Here is a 13323-nt window from a genome sequence, read left to right on the forward strand (position 1 = left end):
TGAGGAAAAGGTCCAGTCACCAATGGCCAGTCACCAATGGCTGTCACCTAGGCATAAAGCTGTTCCCTGTTGTTATTGATAACCGAGTAGGATTAGATTTCAGGAGTCTATGATGACATTTTGAAAATAATCAAACTAAAATCAACAAGATAAATTAGTAAATTATTTTTTTCTCAAGATAGTATGTTTTTTATTATTTGAGGTAAAATGGGCATATAGCATTATATAAGTTTCAGCTGTACAATATTATAATTTGATATTTGTATATACAACAAAGTGATCACCACTGTTAAGTCTAGTTACCATCCATCACCATACAAATAAGCCCTCTCACCCATCCCCCAATGCCCTTTCCCCTCTGGTAATCATAGATTGGTGTATCTATGAGTTTGTTTTTGTTTTTGTTTGGTTTGGTTTGTTCTTTTGTTTTGTTATTTTAGAATCCACAGAGTGAAATCATGTTGTCTTTTTCCATCAGATTTTTCACTTAGCATAATACACTCAAGGTCCATCCGTATTGTCAAAAATGGCAAGATTTCCTTATGTGTGGCTGAGTAGTATTCCAGTGTGTGTGTGTGCACGTGTGTGTACCTCATCTTCCATTGGATGATCACTTAGATTATTTCCATATTCTGGCTACTATAAATACTGCTGCAATGAACATAGGGGTGCATATATCTACTTGAATTAGTGTTTTTGTATTCATCAATAAATACTCAGAAGTGGAATATCTAGACCCTATGGTCATTCTATTTTTAATTTTTTGACAAATCTCCATAATGTACTTTCCATAGTGGCTACATCAATTTACATTTACATTCCCACCAATAGTGTATAAGAGTATCCTTTTCTCCACATCTTCTCCAACACTTGTTATTTCTCGCCTTTTTGATAAGAGCCATTCTAATAGGTGTGAGATGATATTACATTGTAGTTTTCATTTGCATTTCCCTGATAATTAGTGAGGTTGAAAATGTTTTCATGTGCCTATTGGCCATCAGTTTATCTTCTTTAGAAAAAAAAAGTCTATTTAGTTCCTCTGTCCATCTTTTAATTGGGGTTTTTTGTTGTTGTTGTTGTTGTTGTTGTTGTTGTTGTTGTTGAGTTACAGAAGTTCTTCATATATTTCGGGTATTAACCCCTTAATGGATATATTATTCACAAATATCCTTTGCCATTTACTAGGTTGTCTTTTTGTTTTATTGATGTTTTCCTTTACTGTGTAGTATCCTTTTACTAAGAAGTAGTCTCATTTGATCATTTTTGCTTTTGTCTCCCTTGCATTTAGAGCCAGATTTAAAAAAATCAAGACCAATATCAAGGACCTTACCACTGTTGGGGAAGGTCATGAAAAACATGTGACTGCCAAGTGACCTGTGAGCTGGACCCCGGGCAATCAGAGGCTCCTTTCCCTCTTCCCTATCCTTGGTATATGGTATATGGTTCCACTTGCCTTTCCTGCTCTAAGGACACAGGCTTGAGATGATGATGTGGTATTGAGAACACCTGCACAGTATACCAGTTAAGGCTTCTTTATAAACTTTTAAGATTTGGTGGACAAGCACAAAGATCCATTCATCTTGCTGCCATCCAAAACAAACTTCATGTGTAAATTCCCTTTGCCTATTAAAACTGCCACCTACCAATGCAGAGTGGCCTACCTCTTTCTTTGGTCTTTCCTTAACCTCTGGGTATAGGGGCCAGTTTCTGGTTATATCCAAGAAGCTCCCAAGAGGGCTGTAAACTGACAATTGGCAAGCCAACCCAGAGACTAAAGAAATGGGCCTTGGGAATGAGGCATCCACAGGAGAAATCCCAAATTAGCCATCAACTTCCACGTAAGGAAGGGTGGCCTGTATGTTAGATGCTTATGGACTACTACATGAATATGGGGACACCCAGAAAATGCCTGCCAATCTAATGTACTTGTTAGAGGAAATGCACATACTACATTTAGGCAGAGAAGGGAAATATGATTGCCATAGTGGGCTTCTACTATGGGTAGGTCAACTGGCCACTGATGCCCAACTAGAGGCTGAAGCTCAAGTTAGAAAGTCAGAAGAGCTGAGTATAGAAAAGGATATGTGAGTGTCCACTACTCTGCTTGCTCTGGGGCTGGCAGACAAGATGGAAGAGCAAAGTAATAAATTAGAGCCCTTAGTGTCCGTTTTGTAAAGCAAGGAGGGTGCAATGTATTAAGAAATGAGAACTTATGAAAAAGCCCGATTAAGATGCTGAGGTGGGATCTTGGAGAAAATGATGAAAATGAAGAGGAGGATGCTGTGGTAATTGATGAGGAAAAAGACAAAATGCCCCATATCTTCTGATCCCTAATTTTAAATAGCAATTACCCCAAAACTCCTAGGAGAAAACTTACATCTTTCTCTGTCCCCTGAAGTTTATAAATCTTATCATATCTTTAAAATATAAATACCCCTGGAGATAACCAAAACATTGCCAGAAAAAAAGGAGGATCTTTTAAGAATACAGCTATAGTTTTCTTGTCCATTGCATTATAATGAAATCTCATCAAATCAAATGACCATTTCTAAGTCTTCTGTCATTTGCAGTTACTATTTTGCTCTGATGCATTGCAACAAGTGTCCCTACAACAGTGGTTCATCTTTTAAGAACACTCATGGAAAAGACTTTGACAGGTTTCTGATAACTAAGATTAAATTGCTTTCATGTTAGAGAGATAATAATGAATCTTTCAAGTGCTCCCCCAAGGCTATGTGCATAGCCCCACAATATGTCATACAATGGTAACTGGGGACCTATCCCTGTTCTCCTTCCCCACATCAGCAAAATGGGCCCATTACATTGATAATACAATGTTAACATGTAAAGATTTACCTCTGCTGCAGGACACCTGCAGGCTTTGCTCAGGAACATCTGTGAGGAAGAAGATGGGCAATGAACCCAAAGAAAATTCAAGGCCTAGACACTGCTATAAGGTTTTAGGTGTCATCTAGTCAGCTAAGTCTCATAAAGCTGTAACTGAAAAGGTGCAAGCCTATCCAACCCCTAAGAATGGGAGAGGGGTGCAGTCCTTTATAGGGATTTTGGGGTTTTGGAATACTTTTAATCTCCACCTGGCACACTACTCCCATTCCTTATGCTGCCCGGTAAAGAAACGGCACATACGAGACTGGAGACAACAGCAGTGTGCTGCCTTTGAGAAGGCAAAAATACTAATAAAATAGATTAAAGCTCTGGGCATCTCCTAAGTAGGGCTACCATTTGAGTTTGATGTGTCTATGACTCCAAAAGACATGGGTCAGACACTATGGCAGAGATAACAAAAGGGGAGAATACCCCTGGGATTTTGCTCCAGCTCTGGAAGGTGGCAAAACCACAATATATCCCCATAGAGCAACAGCTCCTATCAATGTACACAGCGCTCCTCCAGGTAAAACTTGTCACGCAGCAGCCAGTACAGCAACTAGTGTACTGTGCTCATAGTGGTCTGGCTGCTGATCACTCAAGAGCCCTGGCCATTAACCCTTTGTACTGATAATTAGACTATTTTAAGGGGTTAAATTTATTGCTTGAACAATGGGAAGCTGATCATTAAAAAGTCCTTGTGGGGTCAAGATATATATAGTATGACATTTGGGTCCATCTGCAAGAGCCTGAAGTGATTCTCACTGTTTTTCATGTCCCAGTTCTTAAGACACTGACACCCCCCCTAGCAATCAGGAAGCTGGTGCCCTAGCTTGGGAATGAGCCCTAGCTACCGGCCCGTCAGTAGTTTAGGCAGATTGGGTGCATATAAAGAGTGGCCCCCACAATGCCCAAGTAGGATGGCATATTGCCACGGATGCCAGACTGCCCTCAGAGTACACTGACTTGGTTAGAGTAATAACAGCATGTTGTGTGTCCTAAACAACACCAAAGGCAACTGTTAAAAGAATCAGGCCATCCACCGGAGCTCCCAACCTATGAGAAACTGGCAAATTAATTGTATTGGCCTCCTCTAAGTGAGTGTTCTAAATATGCCTTGGTTTATGTAGACACTGCATCTGGCCTAATCCACACTTTTCCCTGCCACCCTGCAAAGCAGGCTGTCATCATTAGGGGATTAAGAAACTGAGTACCATGTATGAATATCCTCATCAAACATATAATTATCAGAGGTCACATTTCAAAGGCCATGATGTGCAAGACTGAACAATAAAATGTGACATTAAATAAAAGTTCCATCTCCCCTATAACCCACAAGCAGCAGGATTGGTAGAAAGGAAAATGGTATTAAAACAGCATATTAAATACTTAACAGGCAAAACCACCTTGGCCAACTGGACAAAAGTACTGTCCTAGGCTTTAATATATTTAAATGACCAAACAGTAGGGCCTATTGCCCTATATGCCAGACTACCCCTGCCCAGGCACCCAATACTGTAAAGATATAGAAGTTATTGGAAACAACCATTGCCCAAAATCTCACAGTGGATCAACACACTATGCTGTGGAAAACACCAAGCCCCATCATTCTTGAAAAAGGAATTATCTACTAGAATTTAAAATGCAATATCCCAATGAGACAGGTGAGTTTCCTCACACCCTTGGGTGAAGAACTACTCAATCTCCACTAAGATCCCCTTGTCCTCCTGCATGCTGGAACTGTTAAAATGCACTGTACCTGAAATCAAGCATGCACCACTGACAGCATGGAGAAAATGAGGGTCCTGATGATGGCATATCCCGTCCCTAGTTCATCTCTTCACACGTGACAGTTCCCAACAGTGACAGTGCTGCCTCCCCTGGCCAGCATATATGGTATGTACAACCAGGTCAAGTTTCTAAAGGTGCTAACCTCCCTCTCCTCAAAGTCAGGGTAAGTGTTTGATTTTTTCACTGATAAGACCATTTTGCCACTGTCTTTGTTCCCTCCATTGGCTTAGATTTAGAAGACATTAATAGCAAACGTGAACCCCTTAATAAATTCACTCAGCAAGCATTGAATGATAGCAATAAAATCTGTCCTTACTGAACACTGAAATGTCTCTGGTAAGCTGTACTTATTACTTAGAAAGCTGTACTCCAAAATAAAATGGATTTAGACATTATTACTGCCTCATAAGGAGGTACCTGTGCCATTATCCAAACACAATGTTGTGTGTTCACCCCAGTGAATCTGCTAATGTGCCATCTTTATTAAATCACATGAAATACAAGTGAATGCCCTGAGTAATCCAATCCCCAGCTTAGGAGTCTTAATAAATCAGCGGATCAGATCAAGGGCTCTTACAAAAAAGGTTGTCATTGATTTTACAATCATTGTCTTATTTAATCTGTGTTTCCTTTTACATGCACCTACATTGCTGTTGTGGCATTAGACTCCAATGCAGCCAGACAGTCACCAAATGAGTCACCTCCATGCTAATAAAACCCCTTGCTGAACACTTAGGGCCCATTTCACAAGGGGGCACATGAGATTATAAAAGCCGGTCATGAGGGGTGGAATGTCGGGGAAAGTCATTGAAAAGATGTGACCACCAGCTGATCTGCAAGCTGGACCCCAGATAATCAAAGGCTTGTTACCTCCTCCCTTGGAATGTGGGTTCCTCTTGCCTTTCCTGCTCCCAGAGGTTGCTCCAAGGGCAAAGCCTTGAGATAATGATGTGGTGCTGAGAACACCTGCACAGTATATTTGACTGGACCCAGTTAAGGCCTCTTGTTAAACTTTTAACATTTGGTGGGTGGCCATGGAGATCCATTTGTCTTGCTGCCACCCAAGACATGACTTATATGTAAGTTCCTTTTACTTATTCAAACTGTCACCTACCAACCTGGAGTAGCCTGCCTCTTACTTTCGTTGTCCTCTGAGTACAGGGTCAGTTTCAGATTACACTCAATAAGCTCCTGAAAGGGTTACAAACTGACAGACAACTGCCTGTGTTTTCTTTTAGGAATTTTGATTTCAGCTTCTATATTCAGGTAGGTCTTACTTTTGAGTCAATTTTGGTGTATTGTGTAAAATAGTGGTCCAGGGTTTTATTCCTTTGCATGTGGCTATCCAGTTTTCCCAACACTACTTACTGAAGAAACTACCATTTCCCCATTATACATTCTTGGCTCCTTCACTGTAAATTAACTGACCATGCATGTGCAGGTTTATTTTTGGGTTCTTTATTCTGTTCCATTGATCTATTTGTCTGTTTTACTGCCAACACCATACTGCTTTGATTACTAGAACTTTGTAGTATAGTTTAAAATCAGGAAGTGTGATGCCTCCAGCTTTGTTCTTTCTCAAGTTTACTTGGCTATTTGTGATCTTTTGTGACTCCTACAAATTTTAGACATATCTGTTCCCCTTCTAAAAATTGCCACTGGGGTTTTGATGGGGATTGCATGTAATCTCTAGATTACTTTGGGCAGCCAGCCTGGACATGATATTAATTCTTCCAATTCATGAGCATGGAATTATCTTTCCATTTATTTGTCTTCTTCAATTTCTTTCATCTGTTCTGGTTTTCAGTGTGCAGGTCTACATTTCCTTGATTAAATTTACTCCTAGGTATGTTATTCTTTAGAAGCAATTGTAATTGGGACTCTTTCCTTAGTATATTTTTTTCTGATAGTACATTCTCAGTGTATAGAAACACAGCAGACTTCTCTATATTGATTTTGTATCCCGCAACTTTACTGAGTACATTTCTGAGTTGTAACAGTTTGGTTTTATTTAGTGGAATCTTTAGGGTTTTCTATATACAGAATTATGTTATCTGCAAATAGTTACAGTTTTACTTCTTCCTTTCCAAACTGGATGCCTATTATTTCTTTTACATGGCAAATTACTGCGGCAAGGGGTTCCAATACTATGTTGAATAAAGCAGCAAAAATGGACATCCTTGTCTTATTCCTGATCTTCGAGAAAAGCTTTCACCTTTTCACCACTGAGTATGTTAGCTGTGGATTTGTCAGATATGATCTTTATTACACTCAGATACATTCCTTCTATCACACTTTATTAATAGAAATTTTATCATAAATGAATATGGAATATTATCAAATACTTTTTTTGCAACTATTGAGACGATAATATGACTTTTATCCTTCATTTTGCTAATGTGGTGTATCACGTTGATTGATTTGCAGATGCTGAATCATTCTTGCCTGTAGCAATCCCAAACTGATCATGGTGTATGATCCTTTGAATGCATTGTTGAATTAAGTTTGCTAATATTTTGTTGAAGATTTTTGCATCTCTATACATCAGGGATATTGGCCTGCAATTTCCTCATTTTTAGTGTCTTTGGTTTTCATGTCAGAGGCTGACCTTGTAAAATGAGTTTGGAAGCATTCCCTTAATTTTTAGGAAAAGTCTGGGGACAGTGATTAAATCTTTCAATGTTTAGCACTATTCAGTGAAGCCACCTGGTTCTGGACTTTTGTATGTTGGATGGTTTTTGACTACTGATTCAGTCTCCTTTCTAGGAATCCATCAATACAGATTTTTTATTTCTTTATACTTCAGTCTTAGAAATTTGGAGGTTTTAAGAACTTATCCATTTCTGAGTCCAAAACAGCAGAGAAGGGGAATGTCCTTAAGATGGCAGAGGAGTAGGGGACCCCTTTTTCAGCCGGTCCCCTGAGTTGAGCTGGATAGGTACCAGACCAGCAGGAATCCACGGAATCAGCCTGAGAAGCAGGAAGATACATCTGGATCTCTACAAATGAACATCTCCAGCGCTGAGTATCGAGGCACGAAGCGGGGAGCCGTGAAACCGCGCACAGATATCGGAAGATAAACAGAAGGGGGAGGGAGCCGCCATGTCAGGGCGCCGGGAAGCGGTAGCCACCTGCACTGGGGAGCGGACGGACCGCACGCTTGAGAAGCAGACTGAGAACGGGAGCTCCGGGAGCGCACGCGGGACGGCTGGCGGTTGGCGGGCCACCTGCACAGGGAGCAGGCGGACCGCGCGGACGGCACCCGCGAGACAACAGACTTAGAACGCGAACTCCAGGAGCGCGCGCAGGGCGGCTGGCGGGCCACCTGCACCGGGGAGCGGGCGGACCGCGGACCCGCACTCTGGAAACGGCAGACTGAGTCCGTGAGCCGGGAGCGTGCACCACCAAGCATCTCACGGAGCTCCGGAGCTCCGGTGTGCTCACTGGATCGAGGCTGAGACCGGGAGCTCCGGGAGCGTCCGCGGGGCGGCTGGCGGCTGGAGAGCCACCTGCACGGGGGAGCAGGCGGACTCGCGGTCAGCACCCGCGAGACACCAGACTGACACGGGGAGCACCGGGAGCCCGCGCGGGGCGGCTGGCGGCGGGCGGGGTTGGAAACACAAAGGACAGAGACGTGCCGGCCCTGGAAGTGAGGGCTGGGACGCCGGGTGTGGGGCGCACAGCCCGGGATGCTGCAGGGTTGAGCAGCACCAACAGAAACAGAGTTAAAGTGGCCAGAACATCAGTGGAGAACGATCCGCGATCCCTCTGTTCTGAGAGGCTGAATTTCAGCCGCTGCTGCTCTGACTCTCAGAAGAGGCATAGCAAACCGCCAGGGAAAGCCACCAAGGAACAAAAGCCCGGAAATACCGGCTCACAGGGTGCCCATCCCCATCCCCCCTCGCAAGGGACACAGAGACTCTACCCAAACAGGGTTTTCTGAGTACCTGCAGGCAGGCCCCTCCCCCAGAAGGCAGGCTGAAAAATCAAGAAGCCCACAACCCGGAGCGCCTGAGTGGCGCAGTCACCAAGCACCTGTCTTCGGATTAGGGTGTGATCACAACGCTCCGTAAGGAGTCCTTCATCGGGCTTCTCCACCGGGAACCTGCTTCTTCCTCTCCCACTCCTCTGCTTGGGTTCCCTTTCTTGCTGACTGTCTCTCTCTCTCTCAAATAAATAAATAAACTCTTTAAGGAAGAAGCCCACATCCCTAAGATCTCTATAAAACAAGGGCGCACGGCCTGGGTCCCAGTCAACACTTGGGCTCTGGACAACCCTGCAATCTCTCTTCATCAGAATGACGAGAAGGAGAAGTCCCCCCCAGCAAAGAAAAGATAATGAGTCTGTGGCCTCTGCCACAGAATTGGCCTCGGCCACAGAATTAATACATATGGATGTATCCCAATTATCAGAAATGGAATTCAGAGCAACAATGGTCAAGATGATGAGTAAACTTGAAAAAAGCATCAGAGAAAGCGTTGCTGAGAATATAGAATCCCTAAGGGCAGAAATGAGAGCGAATCTGACAGAAATTAAAAATTCTATGAGCCAAATGCAGTCAAAACTAGAGGCTCTGACGGCCAGGGTCACCGAGGCAGAGGAACGCGTTAGCGAATTGGAGGATGGGTTAGTAGAAGAAAAAACGAAAATAGAAGCTGGTCTTAAAAAAATCCACGCCCACGAATGTAGATTACGGGAGATTACTGACTCTATGAAACGATCCAATGTCAGAATCATCGGCATCCCTGAAGGGGTGGAGAAAAACAGAGGTCTAGAAGAGATATTTGAACAAATTGTAGCTGAAAACTTCCCTAATCTAGCAAGGGAAACAAGCATTCGTGTCCAAGAGGCAGAGAGGACCCCATCCAAGCTCAACCAGGACAAACCTACGCCACGGCATGTCATAGTGCAATTCGCAAATATTAGATCCAAGGATACAGTATTGAAAGCGGCCAGGGCAAAGAAATTTCTCACGTACCAAGGCAAAGGTATCAGGATTACGTCAGACCTGTCTACAGAGACCTGGAATGAGAGAAAGGCTTGGGGGGGCATTTTTAAAGCTCTTTCAGAGAAAAACATGCAGCCAAGGATCCTTTATCCAGCAAAGCTGTCATTCAGAATTGATGGAGAAATAAAGACGTTCCAAAATCGCCAATCATTAACCAATTTCGTAACCACGAAACCAGCCCTACAGGAGATATTAAGGGGGGCTCTATAAAGGTAAAAAGGCCCCAAGAGTGATACAGAGCAGCAAGTCACAACCGATACAAAGACTTTAAAGAGAAATGGCATCATTAAAATCATATCTGTCAATAATCTCTATCAATCTAAATGGCTTAAACTCTCCCATAAAACGCCACAGGGTTGCAGATTGGATAAAAAGACATGACCCATCCATTTGCTGTCTACAAGAGACTCATTTTGAACCCAAAGATGCATTCAGACTTAGAGTAAGGGGATGGAGTACCATCTTCCACGCAAATGGACCTCAAAAGAAAGCTGGAGTAGCAATTCTCATATCAGATAGACTGGATTTTAAACTAGAGGCCATAGAGAGAGATACAGAAGGGCACTATATTATTCTTAAAGGAAGTATTCAACAAGTGGATATGACAATTATTAATATATATGCCCCCAACAGGGGAGCAGCAAGATACACAAGCCAACTCTTAACCAAAATAAAGAGACATATAGATAAGAACACAGTAATAGTAGGGGACCTCAACACCCCACTATCAGAAATAGACAGAACACCCTGGCAAAAACTAAGCAAAGAATCAAAGGCTTTGAATGCCATACTCGACGAGTTGGACCTCATAGATATATATAGAACACTACACCCCAGAACCAAAGAATACTCATTCTATTCAAATGCCCATGGAACATTCTCAAGAATAGATCATGCTCTGGGACACAAAACAGGTCTCAGCCAATACCAAAAGATTGAAATTATCCCCTGCATATTCTCAGACCACAACGCTCTGAAATTGGAACTCAACCACAAGGAAAAACCTGGAAGAAACTCAAACACTTGGAGGCTAAGAACCATCCTGCTCAAGAATGACTCGATAAACCAGGAAATCAAAAAACAAATTAAACAATTTATGGAGACCAACGAGAATGAATACACAACGGTCCAAAACCTATGGGATACTGCAAAGGCAGTCCTAAGGGGGAAATACATAGCCATCCAAGCCTCACTCAAAAGAATAGAAAAATCTAAAATGCAGTTTCTATATTCTCACCTCAAGAAACTGGAACAGCAACAGAGGGACAGGCCTAACCCACTGACAAGGAAGGAGTTGACCAAGATTAGAGCAGAAATCAATGAATTAGAGACCAGAACCACAGTAGAGCAGATCAACAGGACTAGAAGCTGGTTCTTTGAGAGAATCCATAAAATTGATAGACCACTGGCAAAACTTGTCCAAAAACAAAGAGAAAGGACTGAGATTATTAAAATTATGACTGAAAAGGGAGAGGTCACGACCAGCACCATTGAAATTGCAAGGATTATTAGAAACTTTTATCAACAGCTATATGCCAAAAAACTAAACAATCTGGAAGAGATGGAGGCCTTCCTGGAAACCTATAAACTACCAAGACTGAAACAGGAAGAAATAGATTTCTTAAATAGGCCAATTAACTATGAAGAAATTGAGTCAGTGATAAACAACCTTCCAAATAATAAAACTCCAGGCCCAGACGGTTTTCCTGGGGAATTCTACCAAACATTCAAAGAAGAAATAATACCTATTCTCCTAAAGCTATTTCAAAAAATAGAAACAGAAGGAAAGCTACCAAACTCATTCTATGAGGCTAATATTACCTTGATCCCCAAACCAGGCAAAGACCCCCTCAAAAAGGAGAATTACAGACCGATTTCTCTAATGAATATGGATGCCAAAATCCTCAACAAGATCCTTGCTAATAGAATCCAACAGTACATTAAAAGGATTATCCATCATGACCAAGTGGGATTCATACCTGGGATGCAAGCATGGTTCAACACTCGCAAATCAATCAATGTGATACATCATATCAACAAGAAAAGACTCAAGAACCATATGATCCTCTCAATTGATGCAGAAAAAGCATTTGACAAAATACAGCATCCTTTCCTGATTAAAACCCTTCAGAGTGTAGGAATAGAGGGTACATTTCTCAATCTCATAAAAGCCATCTATGAAAAGCCTACTGCAAGCATTATTCTCAATGGGGAAAAGCTGGAAGCCTTTCCCTTAAGATCAGGAACACGACAAGGATGCCCACTCTCGCCACTATTATTCAACATAGTACTAGAAGTCCTTGCAACAGCAATCAGAAGACAAAAAGGGATCAAAGGTATCCAAATCGGCAAAGAAGAAGTCAAACTGTCTCTCTTTGCAGATGACATGATACTCTATATGGAAAACCCAAAGGAATCCACTCCCAAACTATTAGAAGTTATAGAACAATTCAGTAAGGTGGCAGGATACAAAATCAATGCCCAGAAATCAGTTGCATTTCTATACACGAATAACGAGACTGAAGAAAGAGAAATTAGGGAATCCATCCCATTTACAATAACACCAAAAACCATGCGTTACCTTGGAATTAACTTAACCAGAGACGTAAAGGACCTATATGCTAGAAACTATAGATCACTTTTGAAAGATATTGAGGAAGACATAAAAAGATGGAAAAATATTCCATGCTCATGGATTGGAAGAATTAACATAGTTAAAATGTCCATACTACCCAGAGCAATCTACACTTTCAATGCTATCCCGATCAAAATACCGAGGACATTTTTCAAAGAACTGGAACAAATAGTCCTTAAATTTGTATGGAACCAGAAAAGGCCCCGAATCTCCAAGGAACTGTTGAAAAGGAAAAACAAAGCTGGGGGCATCACAATGCCGGATTTCGAGCTGTACTACAAAGCTGTGATCACAAAGACAGCATGGTACTGGCACAAAAACAGACACATCGACCAATGGAACAGAATAGAGAACCCAGAAATGGACCCTCGGCTCTTTGGGCAACTAATCTTTGATAAAGCAGGAAAAAACATCCGGTGGAAAAAAGACAGTCTCTTCAATAAATGGTGCTGGGAAAATTGGACAGCTACATGCAAAAGAATGAAACTTGACCACTCTCTCACACCATACACAAAAATAAACTCCAAATGGATGAAAGACCTCAATGTGAGACAGGAATCCATCAAAATTCTAGAGGAGAACATAGGCAACAACTTCTATGACATCGGCCAGAGCAACCTTTTTCACGACACATCTCCAAAGGCAAGAGAAATAAAAGATAAAATGAACTTATGGGACTTTATCAGGATAAAGAGCTTCTGCACAGCCAAGGAAACAGTCAAAAAAACTAAGAGACAGCCCACGGAATGGGAGAATATATTTGCAAAGGACACCACAGATAAAGGACTGGTATCCAAGATCTACAAAGAACTTCTCAAACTCAATACACGAGAAACAAATAAACAAATCATAAAATGGGCAGAAGATATGAACAGACACTTTTCCAATGAAGACATACAAATGGCTAACAGACACATGAAAAAATGTTCAAAATCATTAGCCATCAGGGAAATTCAAATCAAAACCACACTGAGATACCACCTTACGCCAGTTAGAATGGCAA

General features: G+C 41.8%; 1 protein-coding gene across 5 annotated transcripts in view; it reads right to left on the reverse strand.

The window, feature by feature from the left end:
- BRWD3 (bromodomain and WD repeat domain containing 3) overlaps positions 1 to 13323 on the reverse strand; it is a 217047-nt gene that overhangs the window by 121393 nt on the left and 82331 nt on the right. For 3 of the 5 annotated variants that reach the window (XR_004622282.1, XM_019809323.2, XM_034648785.1), the window contains exon 12: positions 2857 to 2895. The exons of the other annotated variants lie outside the window; for them this stretch is intronic. Coding sequence is in view for 2 of the 3 variants with exons in the window: in XM_019809323.2 (XP_019664882.2) it covers positions 2857 to 2895 (39 nt within the window). In the remaining variant the exon portion in view is untranslated. The remainder of the gene's footprint in view (positions 1 to 2856; positions 2896 to 13323) is intronic. 5 annotated transcript variants of the gene reach the window in all.

The sequence above is a fragment of the Ailuropoda melanoleuca genome, chromosome X (assembly GCF_002007445.2).
Source record: "Ailuropoda melanoleuca isolate Jingjing chromosome X, ASM200744v2, whole genome shotgun sequence".
Lineage (NCBI taxonomy): Eukaryota > Metazoa > Chordata > Mammalia > Carnivora > Ursidae > Ailuropoda > Ailuropoda melanoleuca.